The 21,764-nt window shown below is 46.1% G+C and overlaps 2 protein-coding genes across 3 annotated transcripts in view; one reads left to right on the top strand and one right to left on the bottom strand.

The window, feature by feature from the left end:
• The window catches only part of ankrd6b (ankyrin repeat domain 6b), a 60,490-nt gene that overhangs the window by 9,119 nt on the left and 29,607 nt on the right, over positions 1-21,764 (top strand). The window contains exons 1-3 of one of the 2 annotated variants that reach the window (XM_038289214.1): positions 4,905-4,923; positions 13,062-13,160; positions 13,270-13,611. In XM_038289214.1, coding sequence (XP_038145142.1) covers positions 13,330-13,611 — 282 coding nt within the window. In that variant the 5' untranslated portion in view covers positions 4,905-4,923; positions 13,062-13,160; positions 13,270-13,329. Of the gene's footprint in view, positions 1-4,602; positions 4,924-13,061; positions 13,161-13,269; positions 13,612-21,764 lie in introns of those variants that run through there. The other variant, XM_038289215.1, reaches the window with a different exon arrangement.
• On the bottom strand, positions 17,006-21,539 carry LOC119786115. Its single transcript, XM_038289216.1, has 2 exons — positions 21,006-21,539; positions 17,006-18,600 (listed from the first exon to the last, which is right to left on the bottom strand). Exons 1-2 carry the CDS (start codon positions 21,478-21,480, stop codon positions 18,149-18,151), a joined length of 927 nt encoding a protein of 308 aa, XP_038145144.1. The 5' UTR covers positions 21,481-21,539; the 3' UTR covers positions 17,006-18,148.

Below are 21,764 nucleotides of genomic sequence, written 5' to 3'. Positions count from 1 at the left end.
ATAAGCAGTTAAGTCGGGCGTACACGATACGATTTTTTTTTGTGCCCTTTTTGGGCCAAATCTTTAGTCGTGCGAGAATTTTCAGATCGGGTCGACTTTCAGCCCGATTGTGCAAACATGTTTGATTTTCAGTTGGCCGTCTTAAGGTGGTTTTGGGCAAATCGCTCAGTGGGCAAACAAGGATTCTTCTTCTTCTCAGATGTAAACCCAGCATCATGGTGGGGGTACAGACCGTAGTAGCCACGTTTGCTCAGCCATGTCTTTGTCCAAATACGTCGTTGCCTTTTCTTTTTAGGGCTTTCAGCATAAAATTGCCCAAATAGCCAAGGCAGCATGTTTCACTATAGTGAGCTTCATGTTCCTCTTCTACTGGTTTGGCTTCTGGATAGACGAGTCTGAGTAGCGCCATTATTATTTAATAAAACATTATTTGGCCAAATAATGTTTTATTGAATGATTTGCTTAATCAAGAACCAAAAACCTTTAGTTAAATTATTCTTTATCCTCTTTGAAATAGCTAGCAGTGAATAGACATCAGGATTCCACTAAATGACTCTTGGTTATATTTGGTAATGGAAATGTAACGAGCATCTGAGGAACACATGAACACTAATGTTATATCAGTGTTTAAACCTTTAGTGAAATAGAGCTTTGTGCAGAGGTCTTATGGCTGTTTAATCACCAAAACTGTATTTCCTTCTCCGGTCATCATGTCAAGATGAAGCATGGACACTGGTTCTTATGTCCAAAACCACGATCATGGTGCATGACACAATGAAAGTGTTCTAACAATCTAAAACTGTGCACCTGGAGAATAAATAACCAATATCCATCTATGGACATTTTTACAGTAATGGATGTTTGAAAATAGCAGCAACATCAGAGATGTGCAGAATGACAGCAGCAGGTTATATAACTGATTAATGTAGAAACTGTGCAAAATGAGCATGAATGGAACAAGTTATTGAGGTTGTTGGGAACAGTGGTGGTTCTAGAGCAGGGGTGCTCAAGTCCAGTCCTTGAGAGCTACTATCCTGCAACTTTTTGATGCAACCATTTATAACACACCAAATCAAATGAGTGGCTCATTTAGATTCAGGTGTGTTAGAGAAGAGATGCATCTTAAAGTTACAGGATGGTAGCTCTTCAGGACTGGACTTGAACACCCCTGTTCTAGAGTCTTCAGGGAGGAAGGATCTGTGATAACGCTCCCTGGTGCATCTAGGGTGCAGCAGTCTGTCACTGAAGGAGCTCTCCAGTTCAGCACCAGCTTCATGCATGGGGGGGGGGATATTGTCTAACAGAGATGTTAATTTAGTTAGGATCCGTCTGTTTCCCACCTCCTGCACTGAGTCCAGAGGGCATCCAATCACAGAGCTGGCCTTCCTGATCAGCTGATCCAGCTGCTTCCTCTCAGCTACAGATAAGCCACTGCTCCAACAGACAGCTCCATAGAAGATGGCTGATGATCCAAAAGACCTCAGTCTCCTCAGCAGAAAGAGTCTGCTCTGTCCTTTGTTATCCAGAGCCTCAGTGTTGTGAGTCCAGTCCAGTTTGCTTTCAGGTTGCTGTTGCGATTTTATGTTGGTCTCCCTTTGAACTAACCACAAACAAGAAGATGTCTTACTCTGGAGTTTCATTGTTTTCCTGCAAGGCTCACTCCTCCAGGGTCCATTGCTGCAGGACTTTACTGTTACTGTTGTGTGGAAAAATACTCACTTCTGTCTGCCTGCGTGGATGTGTGTTCCAGCTGCAGCTCCGTGTGCCTGCGTGGATGTGTGTTCCAGCTGCAGCTCCGTTCTCCTGCGTGGATGTGTGTTCCAGCGGCAGCTCCGTCTGCCTGCGTGGATGTGTGTTCCAGCGGCAGCTCCGTCTGCCTGCGTGGATGTGTGTTCCAGCGGCAGCTCCGTCTGCCTGCGTGGATGTGTGTTCCAGCGGCAGCTCCGTCTGCCTGCGTGGATGTGTGTTCCAGCGGCAGCTCCGTCTGCCTGCGTGGATGTGTGTTCCAGCGGCAGCTCCGTCTGCCTGCGTGGATGTGTGTTCCAGCGGCAGCTCCGTCTGCCTGCGTGGATGTGTGTTCCAGCGGCAGCTCCGTCTGCCTGCGTGGATGTGTGTTCCAGCGGCAGCTCCGTCTGCCTGCGTGGATGTGTGTTCCAGCGGCAGCTCCGTCTGCCTGCGTGGATGTGTGTTCCAGCGGCAGCTCCGTCTGCCTGCGTGGATGTGTGTTCCAGCGGCAGCTCCGTCTGCCTGCGTGGATGTGTGTTCCAGCGGCAGCTCCGTCTGCCTGCGTGGATGTGTGTTCCAGCGGCAGCTCCGTCTGCCTGCGTGGATGAGTGTTCCAGCGGCAGCTCCGTCTGCCTGCGTGGATGAGTGTTCCAGCGGCAGCTCCGTCTGCCTGCGTGGATGAGTGTTCCAGCGGCAGCTCCGTCTGCCTGCGTGGATGAGTGTTCCAGCGGCAGCTCCGTCTGCCTGCGTGGATGAGTGTTCCAGCGGCAGCTCCGTCTGCCTGCGTGGATGAGTGTTCCAGCGGCAGCTCCGTCTGCCTGCGTGGATGAGTGTTCCAGCGGCAGCTCCGTCTGCCTGCGTGGATGAGTGTTCCAGCGGCAGCTCCGTCTGCCTGCGTGGATGAGTGTTCCAGCGGCAGCTCCGTCTGCCTGCGTGGATGAGTGTTCCAGCGGCAGCTCCGTCTGCCTGCGTGGATGAGTGTTCCAGCGGCAGCTCCGTCTGCCTGCGTGGATGAGTGTTCCAGCGGCAGCTCCGTCTGCCTGCGTGGATGTGTGTTCCAGCGGCAGCTCCGTCTGCCTGCGTGGATGAGTGTTCCAGCGGCAGCTCCGTCTGCCTGCGTGGATGTGTGTTCCAGCGGCAGCTCCGTCTGCCTGCGTGGATGTGCGTTCCAGCGGCAGCTCCGTCTGCCTGCGTGGATGTGCGTTCCAGCTGCAGCTCCGTCTGCCTGCGTGGATGTGCGTTCCAGCTGCTGCTCCGTCTGCCTGCGTGGATGTGCGTTCCAGCGGCAGCTCCGTCTGCCTGCGTGGATGTGCGTTCCAGCGGCAGCTCCGTCTGCCTGCGTGGATGTGCGTTCCAGCGGCAGCTCCGTCTGCCTGCGTGGATGTGTGTTCCAGCGGCAGCTCCGTCTGCCTGCGTGGATGTGTGTTCCAGCGGCAGCTCCGTCTGCCTGCGTGGATGTGTGTTCCAGCGGCAGCTCCGTCTGCCTGCGTGGATGTGTGTTCCAGCGGCAGCTCCGTCTGCCTGCGTGGATGTGTGTTCCAGCGGCAGCTCCGTCTGCCTGCGTGGATGAGTGTTCCAGCGGCAGCTCCGTCTGCCTGCGTGGATGAGTGTTCCAGCGGCAGCTCCGTCTGCCTGCGTGGATGAGTGTTCCAGCGGCAGCTCCGTCTGCCTGCGTGGATGAGTGTTCCAGCGGCAGCTCCGTCTGCCTGCGTGGATGAGTGTTCCAGCGGCAGCTCCGTCTGCCTGCGTGGATGAGTGTTCCAGCGGCAGCTCCGTCTGCCTGCGTGGATGAGTGTTCCAGCGGCAGCTCCGTCTGCCTGCGTGGATGAGTGTTCCAGCGGCAGCTCCGTCTGCCTGCGTGGATGAGTGTTCCAGCGGCAGCTCCGTCTGCCTGCGTGGATGAGTGTTCCAGCGGCAGCTCCGTCTGCCTGCGTGGATGAGTGTTCCAGCGGCAGCTCCGTCTGCCTGCGTGGATGTGTGTTCCAGCGGCAGCTCCGTCTGCCTGCGTGGATGAGTGTTCCAGCGGCAGCTCCGTCTGCCTGCGTGGATGAGTGTTCCAGCGGCAGCTCCGTCTGCCTGCGTGGATGTGTGTTCCAGCGGCAGCTCCGTCTGCCTGCGTGGATGTGTGTTCCAGCGGCAGCTCCGTCTGCCTGCGTGGATGTGTGTTCCAGCTGCAGCTCCGTCTGCCTGCGTGGATGTGTGTTCCAGCTGCAGCTCCGTCTGCCTGCGTGGATGTGCGTTCCAGCTGCAGCTCCGTCTGCCTGCGTGGATGTGCGTTCCAGCTGCTGCTCCGTCTGCCTGCGTGGATGTGCGTTCCAGCGGCAGCTCCGTCTGCCTGCGTGGATGTGCGTTCCAGCTGCTGCTCCGTCTGCCTGCGTGGATGTGCGTTCCAGCTGCTGCTCCGTCTGCCTGCGTGGATGAGTGTTCCAGCGGCAGCTCCGTCTGCCTGCGTGGATGTGTGTTCCAGCTGCAGCTCCGTCTGCCTGCATGGATGTGTGTTCCAGCGGCAAAGCCACTTTAATTGTTTTACTGCCACCTTTTTTTGAACCATGTTTTTTCTCCCACAGTGTTTACATTTGATCACTGCTGCACTTTATGGAATGAAAATGTTCACTTACTGTCTGAAAAGCTGTACTAAACAAAATTCTGGTTGAATGTGGCAATAGTTGAGTGCCTTGGAGACTTGATAATTGGGTTTTGTAAAAAGTGGTTATAAAGCAAATGCAATTATTTTCCCAGCTCTACTATGGGCACACATTCTGAGCTCTAATATTCATGATCCCATGATGACTGTAGATGGGTTTTGAATGTCCACACACTTCTCAGATACCCTGCTGAGGGGGCACGCACTGATTTTTATTTTTCTTCCTTTCCCAGATCACAGCAGTACGATGGAGAACAATCCAGGCCGAGGGGGGGTTTCTAGCAGCAGGAAATCATCGTTCCCTGCAGCCCCTTAGGCCGTCTTTCACCTTGTGTCGTTATTGGATTATTGAACGGATGGGCCATCCCAACATTTCTTAGCAACTGGAACAAAGTGTTGAAAGAGGGCTTCATCACTCGTCCTGCTTCATGAGCCAGCAGGATGCAGCTGAGGTCCTCGCACTCTCTGAGCGCCTCCTCATAGCTTCACACAAGGGACAAGCCGACAATGTGGTGCAGCTCATCAACAAAGGGGCCAAAGTAGCCGTCACCAAGGTGGGACTTTCAGTCAGTCTGAATGCAGAAGCATTTCAATTGCTTTTCATTATTTTCCTGGTTGCCCATCAGCTTAGGTCTGCTAAAAACCTCTTAGCCACACATCTAACGTGTTAGCTACATTACATTACTACTACTGGTTCCTATTTATGAAGGCTGTTAACCACCTGTGTCCCTGTGTTGTCAGTAGTAGTTATTACTGCTTTCATATTCAGGACACTTTACATCTTTGATTTCATTTTGTTCAAACTGAATATGCCTGATTGACAGATTCTCTCCAAATTTCTTTAAAGGTAACTCGTGTGTGTTTTTAGGGATGAGTATTGGAATTGGTGTTGCAATACGATACGTGGCATGATACTTGGGTCACAATGTGATATTATCACAATATTGCAATATCACTATAATCCAATTCAGTTTATTTCTATAGCTCCAATTCACATCATGTCATCTTAAGGCACTTTCCAGTTCACCAGATAATCCAGTCAGATTGATTCAAAGTTTTCTATCTAAGGAAAACCAGCTGATTGCATCGACTCATTGACTCTTCAGCAATCCCTCACACTAAGCATGCTTGTAGCGGAGTGGAGAGGAAAAACTCCCTTTGAACAGGAAGAAACCTCCAGTAGCGCTAGGCTCAGTGTGAGCTCTATATATGGCAATATTTTGACCAACTATCAAAATTAAGTGTTTGGATAAAAAAGCAAGTGTTGTATATGTGCATCAGAGGATATTGATCATTTAGTTATTTTGGTATCCATGTTATTTGGGGTTAGAGTCAGTCCACGTCTTCCACTGTGAGCGCTTCAACTACGAATAAGGTGCTGCGCCCCACAGCAAAGGGGCTCTATCTGTGGCGCTGCACAGCTAGCCCAATTTAACTCACTGTTTTAGGCAAAAAAAAATGTATTTTTTAAAATCGATACTAAGAACTGAAAGATCAATATTATATCGGGCGGCCAAAAATCATAAAATATTGCTAAACTGATTTTTTTCCCACATCCCTAGTATGGAGAGCCATTTCAGCCAAAATTAAATAAATAAATAAATAAATGGGTGAAATAAATAAAAAATGAGTAAAAAAAAAAGTAAAAAAATGAGTGAATAAAAAATTTGTTAAATAAATAATTTAGCTTTTTCATTAAACCAATTTTTTATTTATTTATTTTTCATATTATCAATTTCCCAATTTCTCTTTTTCATTTATCTATTTGTCATTTATCCCTTTATCCATTTTTCATTAATCTAATTTTCATTTAACCACTTTTCAATTTCCCTTTTTCATTAAGCCAATTTTTTTGTTTGTTTTTCAGATGATCTATTTCTCAATTTCTGTTTTATCTATTTTTCATTTATCTATTTTTCATTTGTCCATTTTTCATTTATCCCTTTATTTATTTACCCATTTTTCATTAATCTATTTTTTAATTTAACCATTTTTCAATTTCCTTTTTCCATTAACCTGATTTTCTATTTCCCAGTTTCATTAATCAGTTTCTCATATATCCCTTTTTTTACTTACCCATTTTCTTTTATCTATTTTTCATTTACCCATTTTTCATTAATCTCTTTATCTAGCTTCTGCTTTAATATGATAATGAGGGGCGGTGTCTTCAGGCTACAATGGCAGCCTATTGGTTGGTTAGATGCAACTGCAGCGCTCAGTTCCTGTGGACTTTCCCTCCGAAAAGCAGTCTAGAAATGGCGAATACAGAGGGTGCAGCATGTTCTGTAATTCGATCGGCAGCTTCCCTAAGAAGAACTGATACAGAACGTGCTGCACCCTCTGTATTCGCCATTTCTAGACTGCTTTTCGGAGGGAAAGTCCACAGGAACTGAGCGCTGCAGTTGCATCTAACCAACCAATTGGCTGCCATTGTAGCCTGAAGACACCGCCCCTCATTATCATATTAAAGCAGAAGCGAAGAGGGGAAAATAGAATGTGATAAATTAAAAAATAAGGAAATACTTAATGAATAAGGGAAATTGGAAAATGGGAAAATTAAAAAATTTTCAAACAAATAGTAAATGAAAAATAGATAAAAGAAAAATTGGTAAATAAAAAAGGGATATATGAGAAATTGATTAATGAAACCGGGAAATAGGAAATCAGGTTAATGGAAAAAGGAAATTGAACAGTGGTTAAATTAAAAGATAGATTAATGAAAAATGGGTAAATAGATAAAGAGATTAGTGAAAAATGGGTAAATGAAAAATGGATAAAAGAAAATGGGTAAGTAAAAAAAGGGATATATGAGAATTTGAGTAATGAAACTGGGAAATAGAAAATCAGGTTAATGGAAAAAGGAAATTGAAAAATGGTTAAATTAAAAAATAGATTAATGAAAAATGGGTAAATAAATAAAGGGATAAATGAAAATGGACAAATGAAAAATAGATAAATGAAAAATAGATAAAACAGAAATTGAGAAATAGATAATCTGAAAAACAAATAAATAAAAAAATTGGCTTAATGAAAAAGGGAAATTGAAAAGTGGTTAAATGAAAATTAGATTAATGAAAAATGGGTAAATGGATAAAGGGATAAATGACAAATAGATAAATGAAAAAGAGAAATTGGGAAATTGATAATATGAAAAATAAATAAATTAAAAATTGGTTTAATGAAAAAGCTAAATTATTTATTTAACACATTTTTTATTTATTTCACTCATTTTCTTCATTTTTTGATTTGTTTTTAACTCATTTTTTATTTATTTCACCCATTTATTTATTTATTTAATTTTGGCTGAAATGGCTCTCCATACCCTAGTGTTCTTCATTAGATTCTGAGTAAAGGTATCAATAAATTTGATTTAGCAGTTTGCAGCTTAGTGGGGCACTTTGTGTCAGCTGTGGTTGTTTTAAAGTATTAATAAACAAAGTTGGTTTGTTATTCAAAATAAGAAAAAAACGTTTTCTTTTTTATTTTTACAATTTAGTGTTTTTATCATTGAATTTCTTTCCTGAATTAGTATTTAGTTGTTATTTATTTGTATGAAAGAGCTATTAATGTTAGTTAAACTAGTGAACTTCCTAAAGGTTTTACTAACTTCAATACAAACAGCCATCTGAATAAGGAGAGATGCTAAATGTGGTGTTTTATACAATATTCATTCCTGTCATAATCAGATTCTTCACCAATTTTAAATTGGTTCCATTGACCTGCTGACGGTAGGCTTTTTGGCAGAGGGACATTATAATGGCTTAATCTCGGATAAAGAAGGGAACGTTTCATAAGCGTTACTCTGGCCAGGAAAAGGAATGCTGTGACAGCTCAGAAACAACAACGTTCTTACAGAGCATCAATTTACAACATGTCAACTCAAGGCAAATCAAGAAAATCAATTTCCCATCCAAGGAAGACCAGCTGATTATATTTCAATTATTGACTCTCGGGATCGGTGAGCTTGTAGTGACAGTGGATACTTCTTTGCATTGTGTTGCTGGCCTTGCAGCAATCCCTCACACCAAGCATGCATATAGTAACAGTGGAGAGAAAGTAGACATAGAAGTGGAAGAAAGAAGCACTAATCCAAAAAATGTTTTGCAGGTTAGAAATTGTAACTGTAAACTCCATAGTCAGCTCTGTCAGGTAAAGAAACAGTGAAGCAGACAAGCTTGGAGATGGTTTTCATTTAAAAAAGGATGAAAAGGAACATTCAGTTAGTCACTGTAAAAGCTTTCATCTGTGATTGAAGTCGTTGAGAGTGGCGGTTGAGCTGATGCTTTCCTCCATGATGGTAGGACTGCTAAGAGAATAAGGCCAGATGAAGCTGCTGTGACAAGAAAAAGAAGAAAAACCCTGAAGTTTGAAATAATGCAAATGATGCAGAATTGGAAAATAGAGATAGAATGATAAAAAGGGTCACCAATGTCCTCCAGCAGTCCAACCCCCAAACATAGCTGAGCTTTAATACACACAGAATAACATTTGTGTACTTAAGAATTAAAGTAGAGGTATAACTTTATTTTGTAATGTGACACATATAAAAAATTATACAATTACAAAAAACCAAAGTTACATTGCACAAACACTTTTGCAACAATAGTTCTGGACCATTTGGAGCAAAACTGAGAATGTAAGGTATTTTCGATGTGTAACATGTACAAAATAATTTGTGTACTTGTACTTAAAATTTGAAAAGGTGTACAAAAAAATATTACTTCTGAGTTTTTGTTTTTTTTTTTAACTCAGATTCCAAAGCTTATAATATAACTCTCTCTGCAACTTGAAATTCACACTTACAATGCACAAATAGTTTTGATTAGAAAAAATAACTTCATAATAATGATTTAAAATAAACATTTAATCCATATGAAAAAGCCAAACACTATCCTTAAGATGTAAATAAATAACCAGGCAGCAGAAGGTGATGCTGTGATGTACGGTGAGGAACTCTGGTGGATTAAAGGACTGTGCCTTTTAACCATTTAGTACATACCAGGCTAAACATTTAACTTAAATCGTTTCAGTTTAGCTCCAAAACGGACATTCCAGATTCCACTGTAATAACCTGCTTACCATTGATGGAGGCACGGGACGTCATGTTACAAAAAACAAACACGCTCTTCCTTTTAATTGTAGTAACTGCAGCTCTTTTAGGGATTTTGTGCTCTCAAAGCATTTCCTTTCTGGATTAAGCCATTGTGAAGCGTGTAGGTCGACAGAAGCTGGTTGCTGACGTGGGGCCTGCTGTTTAGTCGGGCTTTAGTAGACCTGCTTCATTCCAGTGAGGTGGAAATGGATCTGTGCTGAACCCAGGGAAAGCATAGACCTCAACTCTGCAAGATGATTCCTGGAGTTTATTGCTTTGTTCTTGTGTTGGTAGATGAAGCCTGCAATTAAGCTTTATACAAGCAGAAACATTAGAAATTCAATAACATACAGACATCGCAAGAAAATAAGAAATTCAACTTTTAGAATGTTTTTAAATAATTATAACTTTTCTTTAGCAGAAATATTAGTCGGTTTATAAATTTGAAATATATTTCCAACTGTTTTTCATTGGAAATGAAACGCTTTCATCTTTTTTCAGTAAGGAGGGGCCAGAGCACGTCTTCTCCTTCAGCCCGCTGAAGACATTCAGTCATGCTTTTCCTAAATTGGAAACTGTAGAGAAGCTGCACTGGATGAGCAGCTCTGCTGCTGTTTTAACAGCACAGATATGAGGCACTGAGGACTTCTATGATAGTTTTTATTTCTTCTTCTAGTAGAAAAGGGGGGAAAAAAAGCTTGGATGTGTACTGCGGATCTATCAGAGCTCCTGTGTGCCATTATTCAATTCCTCCTACTCAACAGGGTGTCATCTTTCCCACTCAGCTGAAATTGGAATTGACTGGATATTATCCCTGCGATGGACTGGCGACCTGTCCAGGGTGGACCCCGCCTCTCGCACGTAGACAGCTGGAGATAGACAGCAGCACCCCTTGGGATAGATGGATAAATATTATCCCCCTCCAATATTTTTAGTCCTCATATTCAGCTTATTCCTGGTATCTCATCTCAATTTAGGATAACATTTCAGATATTATTTCATTCATTTGTTTTCCAATTTTCATGTTATAGACTGTTGACTGAATATGTTCCACATAGTAAACAACTTTGAGTTTATACAGTGGAATAGAAGTGACCTTTATGAGAGATTTAGTGAAGAAATGCCTGTATCTGATGCAAAGCTATTAGGTAGCATAAACAGGAACAGTTAGGACAAAAAAATCTGAAAAAGAATAAAAATCCAAAAAGGTACATACAGGAGAGGAGGCTAGGCTACATGCAAGCAGGAGAAATGTTCAACTATTGGCCTAGATTCCTTTACAGGACGGGGCTTAATTTCTCTGGGCCTGAGAATTATTTAGGGGGGAGGGAGGTTCTGGTTTGGTGGCCTGTGTTGGGCTTGTGCTGCGGGTCGTCTGGTCCGGGTGCGGGATGGGGGGTCGGGTCCGAAGCAGGAACTGGATAGATTGGACCATGGCGGTGACACCGCTCCGAGGGGCACGTCTTTGGCTCTTCACAACCACTGTTGAGCATTTTTCCTTTGGATAAACGTTACTCTTTCTTTCATATTTTCTCCTTTTTTCTATTTTTCCTTTCCTGTTCTACTTACATCGCAGTGTGCATATAATCTGTAAAACTCCCTGCATGAACTATAATTAAACTATTTATATGCATAAATCAAGCAGAACACTATGGCGATAGCCGTACTGCTCCACTTGTGAAAGTAAAATCTGTTGGGCTCTTTTTGGCATCAAGACAATTATTCTTATCGCCACATTGCCAGAAAGGGACACTGTTAAAAAAAATTATCAAAAAATAAAACATAGATTGTTACAACAAATGAACATCCCCACCATGGTTGAGTTTCTTCTGGAAGAAAGGAGAAGAAAGTCCTGGTAGTAGATCACATTCTGGACAACTGGGACAGTTCCATTGAAAAGCCAACTCACCATATCCACCAGGCTATACACACAATGACCGAGATTAAGAATTTATATAACTAATGGGCACAAAACCTGCAAGTAACAACAGTGTTTAAACTTCTCGCCATGTCCAAACCTCCCTGCTTTATTGATACTGAGTTATTACTGGATTTGGGTCTGCTGAAGGCAAAATGTTCACCTAAAGAAACAACAATTTTTCAATAAATTTGACCTTACAAATTTGTTCCGGCTGGAAAAAACAATGGAAAAAACCTGGACAAAAACCGCCTATTTGATTCTAGCAGTCTCTTCCAACCCTGATCCCCACAGAGGACCCAGCATCCGGTTGAGGTTTCATGGGCAGGGACCTATGAATGTTCCTGTCCTATGAACTTTCTTTTGTTGCTGTCCCCAGTCTGACTGGATGCTCACATCACTTTCTGTTCTGTGTTTGGCTCAGATGAACAGCTGTGCAGATTTTATCCCATTCTTTAAGAGCACAGATTAGGGGTTTGTTTGCTTTTATCCGTGGATTCAGTGATGTGGGCCATTATGCTTTATGGCAGATTGACTTAGATTGTGCAATCAGGCGATGACAGACTCTGACACTTCCTACCTATTTATAGCATCATGCCTGCTTTTTTTTATTTATTTTTTACTCTTGTTTTATTGAGTACATTTGGAATTTTTTATACATCCATCAGAACCATTTCTCCAGTATTCTCAACCCAGATACCCAAACTGTTCACTACACTTCATGCATAAGCTAAATGGCAAAAATACTCTTTGTAATCTTGACATTTTATCCTAGCTCAAATAGCCTCATAACAGCAATAAAAATCCCATCCAGTTCCTTTCTTCTGTTATCTTTATTTAACAAATGACAAAATCTGATCTCATTGGTGATATAAATATGTAGAATGGGAGGCAGATCTTTTAGTTATCAGGCTCCTCTCCTGTGGAACCAACTACCAGTTTTAGTCTGTGAGGCAGACACCCTGTCTACTTTTAAGGCTAGGCTTAAAACTTTCCTTTTTGATAAAGCTTCTAGTTAGAGTGGCTCAGGTTATCCTGAGCTATCTCTATAGTTATGCTGCTATAGGCTTAGACTGCTGGAGAACATAGGGACCCCTATTTCATCATCCTGCTTCATTCTATCTCTATGACAGTTTTCTTTTGTATCTATGCTTCTTTTTCTATGTCTGCTTCTGTCTCCTTGAACCCCAGTCAGCCTCAGCAGATGGCCGCTCACACTGAGCCTGGTTCTGCTGGAGGTTTCTTCCTGTTCAAAGGGAGTTTTTCCTCTCCACTGTCGCTTCGTGCATGCTTAGTGTGAGGGATTGCTGAAGAGTCCATGAGTCGATGCAATCAACACTTTGAATAAATCTGACTGGATGATCTGGTGAACTGTAAAGTTCCTTGAGATGACATGATGTGAATTGGCGCTATAGAAATTAATTTAATTTAATTGAAATTGCACCCAGTTTTTTTCAATTTTTCTTAAACTTTCCTGATTCTTATCTGAAGGAAAAAGTTAGCCTTTCCATCATATAAATATTATGCATTACTTCAACCAAATTTCAGCTAATTCCTGGTTATAGCTTTCTCACCAGACACCAACATGATCCTGAAAATATATTCATTCTTGTCAACCTTTCAATCCCTCTTCCCATGTTAAAAGTGTCAAATGTTCCTTATGCCTGTTTTTATGTCCGCAGTATGGCAGAGGTCCCCTGCACTTGGCTGCCCACAAAGGTCACCTGGAGGTTGTGCGCATCCTTCTGAAAGCTGGCTGCGACCTGGACATTCAGGATGACGTGAGTTCATGGAGTCGGCCATGTTGGCCTTGGCTGCTTTTAGTTCTTATCACCACTTCCTTTCCTACCTGATGACGGTTATCAGCAGCTGCTTCTTTTTTGCTTTCAGATCCTTTTGGGTTGGAAAACCCGTTTCAACTCTAAATTAATGTGATCACAATAATAACTAATGGCCTTCGGTGGTCTTGAATGGGACCCTCTGGAATGCCCCCTTGTGGGAGTGCCTGCAGGATGCCTGCCCGTTTTCCACGCAGACAGTGATAACCCAGATCCTTGGCATTGTCAAGTTAATTCGCTGTGGTCAGTGAGCGCTGCGACAAGATGCAGTTTATCCTCCACGACTTGGGGGAGCAAACTTAAACAGGAGGAAGAGGAAAAGGAGGAGAATCAGGGAAGAAGAAAGTGGAGAAAAGTTGGGAGAGACACTGACGGATCAGAGGGAGTGAAGGAGGTTAGCCAAGCCTACTGTGAATGAGCGGGTGGAAATCTATGCCCCTTCCTCCATCCTTCCCTAAACCATGTCCAACCCTTCTCCACCGGAGCTAAAAGCTGGCTGGAAACCCCACTTTTCTCAGCTTTTCCCTCCTGTTTCTCTCAGTGCTCTTATGTCACATCTGGCCTGCTCAGTGTCCCTCTCTGCTAATCTGCTCAGCCTTTCCCATTATGGAGCAGCATGAGCTGCAGCTTTTAAACCATCTCTGCAATGCAATTGTATAATTCTGATCAAAGCAGTGCATTATTGTGCATGATCACTATTCCTATCATTTTTAACAGAATGAGTTGCTTTTATAACAAAGCTCCTTAAACTGGTGGAAGCAGAGAGTGGTTAGATTTCTGCAGACATGCTTGCAGCTAAGTACACCTGTCTTTGCACAAACCCAGTTATTTATGAGGGATTTACCCCCTTCTTTTTAAATCTGAGACATGCTAAGACCATTAAAGCTAATCCCTGCGCTGAACAATGCCTGAACATGTGTGTTTGTGTCCAATCAGGTCACTCCCCTGCAAATCATGCCACCATCTTTATCTGAGACTGGCAGCTGTTCCTTATAATTTAGTCACATTCTCTTCTTGTCGCTGCAGTTTTAACAGAAAAGAGTCGGCTTTATAAGTCAACAGGTTGCCATTTCTGTAAGCAGAATAAAGTCCTAGTTGTTGCAATGTCTTAATCTGAAGGGAAGCTTTGCATGAATTTATTTTGTATATCTTTAAAGAGCTTCAAAGAAAGGAGAAGCACTGCTGATGCTGGGATGGATCATGTATGTTTATTCAGCATAAGCCTTTCATTACGTGTTCGTTGCATTTTTATTATGTTGCATGATCTGCAGAAAGGTACATAAACATTGGCTGATGTGGAACAAGTGAGATGAGATCCGTGGTCTGTGAGTTCACATTAGAAAGCAGCATCGTCTACTAGTGACTCCCTGCTCATACAAACATGTTAAGGACGGTACAACATTTGAAGCACGGGGAAGTTCTAGCTCCATGTGCTGAAGCTCATAGACCCTGGGAACCTGGTGGATTTCCTTGGATAATGTCAAAGAACAGAGCGATCCATGATGGTGGGATTTGATGTTGGATTTATTGTAGAACTGTGAACTGAATGGTGCGTCCTCTGAGCCTTCATTAACCAGCATGACGCGTGTAAATGGGACGTCAGTCACTCTATGGAGGTTGGCAGTTTTTTAGGTGAATATCTGATCCAGTGAATTCTTTTATTCTAACATTTTCAGTGTTTCTTTTTTTGCTTGTTCAGCCTTGAAAATCAGGAAAGAAAAGCAATGTTGTGTCTCTGCCATTTATAAGATTCACAGTCTCCATGATATCCAGCCTGTCCTTCTTTTTCTGCTACTTTGGGATTCTTTTGTTTTGTAGTAACCCTATAACCCTAACCCGTTCAATTATAGAGGCTATAAAGTGCAAAATCATAGTGAAACTTTGAACTTCAATCCAAAATGGCCGACTTCCTGTGGGGTTTAGACCATGGCTCCAAGAGACTTTGTTGCAGGTCCTGGTGGGTTACAAGTGTGCCAAGTTTCATTATCCACAGTAATTGCATGGCTTGGGGCTGGTTGTTTTAGTCTTTCTAGGGGTGCTGTAGATAAATTAAGCCCCGCCCACAAACTATTGGGGAAATGTTCAACTATTGGCCTAGATTGAATCTAGGCCAATAGTTGAACATTTCTCCTGCTTGCATGTAGCCTGTTTTCCTCTCCATCAGCAGCCACTGCTGGGCATGTTAACATCTTTTCTCTGTTTGAGGATTATTTGGTGAATTATGTTGATTCTTCCCACCTTGGACTGCCACCTATAGTAGTAGCCTGTTAATACCTGTATGTACTTTCAGATTTTTTATTTGCGATCCTCTTAGGAATGTCTCAGGACATTTGAACGTGGGTATTGTCCTTCTCTGTAATACTTTATTTACTGTCAATACCAGTGATGAACATTGGAGATGCTGATGCTGCAGGGTTTTTCTTTAGTGCTGCAACTAACAATTACTTTGCAAATCGATTAAACTATCAATTATTTTTTTGATTAATAGTCGGAGAGCTAAAGTTTCTTTAAATAAGATTTTTTAATGAAATTTAAACTAGGTGAAAATAAAGCCTTTTCCACTTGGGGAGTTCTAGATGGAGCAGATTGACAGCAGATTATCTTAAATGCAAAAAGTTTATATATATTTTTTTACAGTCCTATACTACAGTTAATGATAAATCAATTGCTAAATTAGTTGATGATTATTCCAATAATCGATTTATCTGATTAATCGTTTCAGCCCTAGCTTTCTTTCTGATGAGAAAGATGTGTAGCTCTGTGTCTTTCTTAATCTCTTGATGGATATGATTGCATCGACTCATTGACTCTTCAGCAATCCCTCTCACCAATCATGCTTGTAGCGACAGTGGAGAGGAAAGACTCCCTTTGAACAGGAAGAAACCTCCAGCAGAACCAGGCTCAGTGTGAGCGGCCATCTGCTGAGGCTGACTGGGGTTCAAGGAGACAGAAGCAGACATAGAAAAAGAAGCATAGATACAAAAGGCAACTGTCAACCAGCTCCACAGGCGGCCCCGTCCAGGAAACGCACAGCCAGGCAGACGAGCTCTGAGCCAGCTCCCATGTCAGAGGATGAAGAGAGCACATCCAGTTAGTCACAGTCAGAGAAACAGGACTACACTGGAAAACAGGCCAAGCTCCAACATCTAGAAACAAAGGTGTTGATGGCAGCAGCAAGCTGATATTTCTCTCCAGGATGGAGTCACAGAGATTGAACTAACAGATTCTGCAGAGCGGGAGAATAGAGATAGAATGATGAAAAGGGGTCCCTATGTCCTCCAGCAGTCTAAGCCTATAGCAGCATAATTATAGAGATAGCTCAGGATAACCTGAGCCACTCTAACTATAAACTTTATCAAAAAAAAGTTTTTAAGCCTCACTGGTTCTGCTATAGGTCTAACCAAGGGTTGTCAAAGTGTTCCAGAAAGGGCCGTGTAGCTGCGGGTTTTCTTTCCAGCCAAGCAATAGCACACCAGACTCCAGTCATCTAATCAAAGGAGCCTAATCTGAACATGATGACTTGATGATATGAATGGAGTCTGGTGTGCTGTTGCTTGGCTTGAAAGAAAACGAAAGTTACTACCGTAACTACGGTTCTATGAATCCCGGATGACCGCCAGAGGCGGTGCTTCAAGCACTGAATGATCATTCATGCGCATGCGCAGGTCGAGTATTAATGACAACAAAGTCAGCTGTGACCTGCCGGGGACCCACGTGACTCTATATAGTCACGTGGCACCCGGCAATCAATCCCTCAATCTTCTCGTGAAAGCAGAGATTCCGAGGGACCAAGCACTCTGGCAGTCATCCGGGATTCATAGAACCGTAGTTACGGTAGTAACTTTCGTTCTATGTCATCCCTACTGACCGCCAGAGGCGGTGCTTCAAGCACTGGATGACTCATATCAACAAGGTCACGAGGAATCAGCAACATTCAAGGAACAACGACTACACCACCCACCTAATGTGATGTAGAGGCATGCTGCTCGAGGATTCCCTGAAGCGGATGGGGCGCAGCCACATTCACCCTGTAGAACCGAGTAAAGGTACTAGGTGATTTCCAGGAGGCTGCACGGCATATAACATCCAATGGCACCCCAGTCATAGCAGCAAACGATGTCGACATGCCCCTTGTAGAGTGGCATTTCACTCCCGCCGGCAGTGGCCGGTCCTGCAAGGCATAAGCCTTGGAGATCAAATCCACAACCCAGTGTGCAAGTCGCTGCTTAGAAAGTGCCTGACCCTTCCGTGAGCCAGCGTAGCAAACAAAAAGGCTATTTGTCTTTCGGAAGGATGCCGTGGCATTGATGTATGTCTCAAGGGCACGAACAGGACACAGTGGTTCAGAGGGACTTCCGGAGTCAAACCGGGCAAGATGGAGAGGCTGGGTGCTGCCTGCTGGCAGTGATACCTTAGGAATAAACGCTACGTCAGCCCACAGTGTAACGCCTGAGCCATCAGGATTCCACCGGCAGCAGGGTTCGGCTATCGAGAGAGCCTGTAACTCCCCTACACGTTTTGCGGAAACCATAGCTAAAAGGAACGCAGTCTTCAGTGAGAGCCATTTGAGGTCCGCCGACGCCAGGGGCTCAAATGGGAGGGACCGAAGAGCCTCAAGCACAAGAGAAAGGTCCCACGCCGGTGCCACAGGGCGGTTGGGTGGGTGCAAACGCCGAGCACCTCTTAAAAACAGTACAACATCCTTGTCTCGGCCCACAGAACAACCATTCAGCCCAACATGCCAACAGGAAATGGCAGCCACATACACCTTTAAGGTAGATGGAGACCGTCCTTGGTCCAGCAATGCCTGCAGGAAGGTCAGTATGTCAGAAACTGAACACTGAACCGGGTCCTGCCCTCTATCACGGCACCAGGTGGCAAAGACCGTCCACTTGTTAGCATAGACAGCTCGCGTGGACGGCGCCCATGCATTAGCCATTGTATGCCCTATGGACCCAGTGTATCTCGAGAAGGTGGACCCCGGCCTTGCAGGGGCCAAATCCAGAGCTGGAGCCGGTCTGGTTCAGGGTGCAAGATCTGACCCCCCATCTGGGAAAGAAGATCTCTCCTGGAGGGGAGACGCATTGGCGAGCCGGAGCTGAGCTCGCACAGTAGAGGAAACCAAGTCCTCGCTGGCCAGTAGGGGGCCACCAGCAGGACCCTGTGCCCCTCCTGACGTACCCTGAGGAGAGTCTGAAAAAGTAGGCTGAATGGCGGAAAGGCATAAAGGAGGGTCCGGGGCCAGTCGTGTGCCAGAGCATCGTGGCCCAGAGGGCTGCTGTTGTCCAACGAGAACCAAAGGGGACAATGAAATGCGTCCCTTGAGGCAAAGAGGTCCACGTCCGCCCTGCCAAAGACCTTCCAGATGCACTCCACCACCTCTTGGTGAAGCTTCCACTCCCCTGGAAGCGGCTTCTGACGGGATAGAAAATCTGCTGGCACGTTCTCCGGCCCTGGGATGTAGGCTGCTCTGAGGCTGGCTATGCGTGGAGCTGCCCAGGTCAGAAGCCGTCGAGTCAAGCACAACAGTTTCCTTGACCTCGTTCCCCCCTGGTGGTTGATGTGAAAGACCACTGTGGTGTTGTCTGACCTCACCAGCACGTGCTTCCCCCGCAAGCACGGAAGAAAGCTCTGAAGAGCCAGAAGTACAGCCTGTAACTCCAGGACATTGATGTGTTCCCTGCCCTGCCGCTGGGACCATGTCCCCTGTGCCATTTGACCCCGCCAGGTTGCACCCCAGCCCGTGGAGGATGCATCTGTAAACACAACTTCCCGACGACACGGGAGGGAACCGAGCGGGACCCCTGTGGTCATAAACAACCTCACCCTCCATTGGGACAGAGACTGAAGACACTGAGGCCCCACCCGAAGTCTTCGGAGACGATGAGTGTTCCGTGTGGGATCCAGATTCAAGCTGTTCAACCACATCTGGAGGGGCCGCAATGACAGCAGCCCTAAGGGCACTACGGTGGACGCAGCTGTAAGCATGCCCAAGAGTCGAAGATACCGCACAAGAGGCAGCGCCATGCCGCGCCTGAATTCCGGGAGCACGCTCAATATACCGTCCACCCGCTGGGGTGACGGGCAAGCAGTCATTGAGATGGAATCCATGGCAATGCCCAGGAAGACAGTCTCCTGTGAGGGAGTCAGACTGCTTTTCTCCATGTTCACCTGCAAGCCCAAGCATCCCACATGATGGAGCACTAACCGAGTATCTCGAACCGCCTGGTCCCACGTCGCAGCACAAATGAGCCAGTCGTCCAGATATGGGAGGATCCTCAATCCCTGTGCCTGCAGAGGAGAGAGAGCCGCTGCAACACATCGGGTGAACACCCTGGGGGACAGTGAAAGTCCGAACGGGAGGACCCTGAACTGGAAATGTCTCCCTTGAAAAGCAAAACGAAGAAACCGCCAATGGGGCGGAGCGATCGGAACGTGAAAATAAGCATCCCTGAGATCTATGGAAGTGAACCAATCGCCCGGGGAAATCGCCTGCAACACTTCCCTGGTGGTCAGCATATGAAAGGGCATGGCCTTCAAGTACACATTCAGGCCCCTGAGGTCCAAGACTGGACGCAGGCCCCCGGTCTTCTTCGGAACCAGAAAATACGTGGAATAAAAGCCCCCTGGATCCAGCAAGGGGTCCACAGGCACTATAGCACCCTTGGCCAGCAAGGTGCAGATTTCTTGGTTCAGTGCCTGTGCCTTCACTGGGTCATGGATCACAGTCATCCTGACCCGGCCAGGGATAGGTGGCCGGCGGCGGAATTGAAGACGGTACCCCCGGGACAGGGTGGACAACACCCACAAGTCCGGGGTGTGGGCAGCCCAGAAGCTGAGCTGTTCCGGGGAAAAATAACCGACCGCCGGCCCTAAGGCATCATCTGCGGTTCCCCCGGCCCTTCGAAGGCCCGGGAGGGCACCGGCCAGACTGCGCGGCCCGAAAGGGATGAAAGGACCTTGTTCCAGCCTGGTCTCGAGCTCTGTTCCTCCGATCTAGAGCAGGTCTCTGGACCGATCTCTGACCTGGTAACAGACCCTGGGGCTCAGTGGGAGAAGGAGAAGGCACTAAGGACCTCCGTGAAGGACCCGCAGCTGCCCAGGTGCTTACTGGCTGGCGATCACGTCTGTGAAGCCCTACCAGCTGTTGCCTCGTTCTAGAGGCCTGAGCCGTATGGTCCAAGGCGTCCAGTGCCGCAGAACCAAAAAGCTCTTCCGGGACCACAGGCAGGGCCCGGAGGGTCCTCCTACAAGGCTCAGTTAGTGGTGACTGCGCCAACCAGACCTGGCGGCGAGCATGAACCAGTGTGGAGAGTGTGCGTCCAAGTTCCCTCGTCATAAGAGCAAAGGCCTGCAGAGATGCATCAACCAGGCCTTGCGTGGCATGATCCAGCGGAACAGATTCCAAGGAGGAAGACAGGGCCAGCATAAGATGGGAGAGAGAGTTCCCAATCCGGCCCATGTGGGCCCCAGAGTCATAGGCCTTGCAGAGAAGGTCGTCGGTAATACGGCACTGAGGACGCGGACAACGGGCATTGGGCCGCAAGGCCTCATCAGGCGGGATTATAAGAGAGGCAATGCCCGGTTCCACCGCTGGCATCTGCCCCAAGCCAACCTTGGGTGCCTCCTGCATAGCTGCCAGGACCCTGCCATCCGTCGTCAGACGTGAAAACGCCTTGGTGTCTGACCAGCAAGCATGCAGTTCCCGCACATACTCCGCCGAGGGAGGAACCACAAAGGCAGTCTCTGACCTACTGCGCCTAAAGAAGGCGCTGGAGGCCGCAGGCTGGGCCTGAGGAACACTAATTTGTAAACGGGCAAGAGCCGTTCGAATAGCGGATGTCACAGACTCCCCCGTATCCTCCTGAGAGGCAATGGAGTCCGACCCAGAGGCCCCGGAGCCCAGCTCCGGAAGGTCCTCACAGAAATGGGTGCCAGAGGCCGCCACGGAAACAGCATCGTCGTCATTGACTGACGTTTCATCCTGCTCGGTAGGGAGAGCCGTGCCACGATCACCAGCAGTCTGAAAGGACTGGAGGAGGGCTTTCATTTGGGCCAGCTCAGCAGTGAGATGATCCACTTTCGTGGACAACCTCCCTGCCTCGGTCCGTCTAGCACGCTTTGTCGGTACCGAAGGTGCAGCCCCAGTAGAACGTTTGCACACCGCTTTCTCCATCGGCAAACGAGCACGCGGCGAAGCGCCCGCCCAGTCGGTAGGCTGCTCCAGTGCAGCCAACCGATCCAGTCTGACCGACCGGGGCATGACGCGACAGTTGGGGCAAGCGTCATCTGACAGCGCCTCCCGGAGATGTTCCACACCGAGGCAGGAGAGACACAAGTCATGCCCGTCATCGGGCTGAAGTGGAGCCAGACAGGTCGAGCAACATAAACTATCCAGCATCATACTGCTGAAAGGCGTGATCAGCCCGCTACCAAGGACAAGTCAACACGAGCAGGAAACGCTACTGGCGACTCGATTATTGAATAAGGATGAACTCAGCACGAGCAGAGACGCCACTGGTGAGTTTAGGCAAACAAACCAAAGAA

This window comes from Cyprinodon tularosa, unplaced genomic scaffold (assembly GCF_016077235.1).
Source record: "Cyprinodon tularosa strain WSP-4 unplaced genomic scaffold, ASM1607723v1 ctg266, whole genome shotgun sequence".
Lineage (NCBI taxonomy): Eukaryota > Metazoa > Chordata > Actinopteri > Cyprinodontiformes > Cyprinodontidae > Cyprinodon > Cyprinodon tularosa.
This window is presented reverse-complemented; position numbering and strand designations above follow the sequence as displayed.

What these genes read in the sequence shown, in the direction of transcription:
- LOC119786115 (XM_038289216.1), bottom strand. Translation starts at nt 21,480, where the DNA reads ATGCCCCGGTCGGTCAGACTGGATCGGTTGGCTGCACTGGAGCAGCCT. An exon ending in AATTAGTGTTCCTCAGGCCC is followed by an intron (nt 18,601 to 21,005) that starts AGCCTGCGGCCT and finishes GAAGCTTCACCA; the next exon opens with AGAGGTGGTGGAGTGCATCT.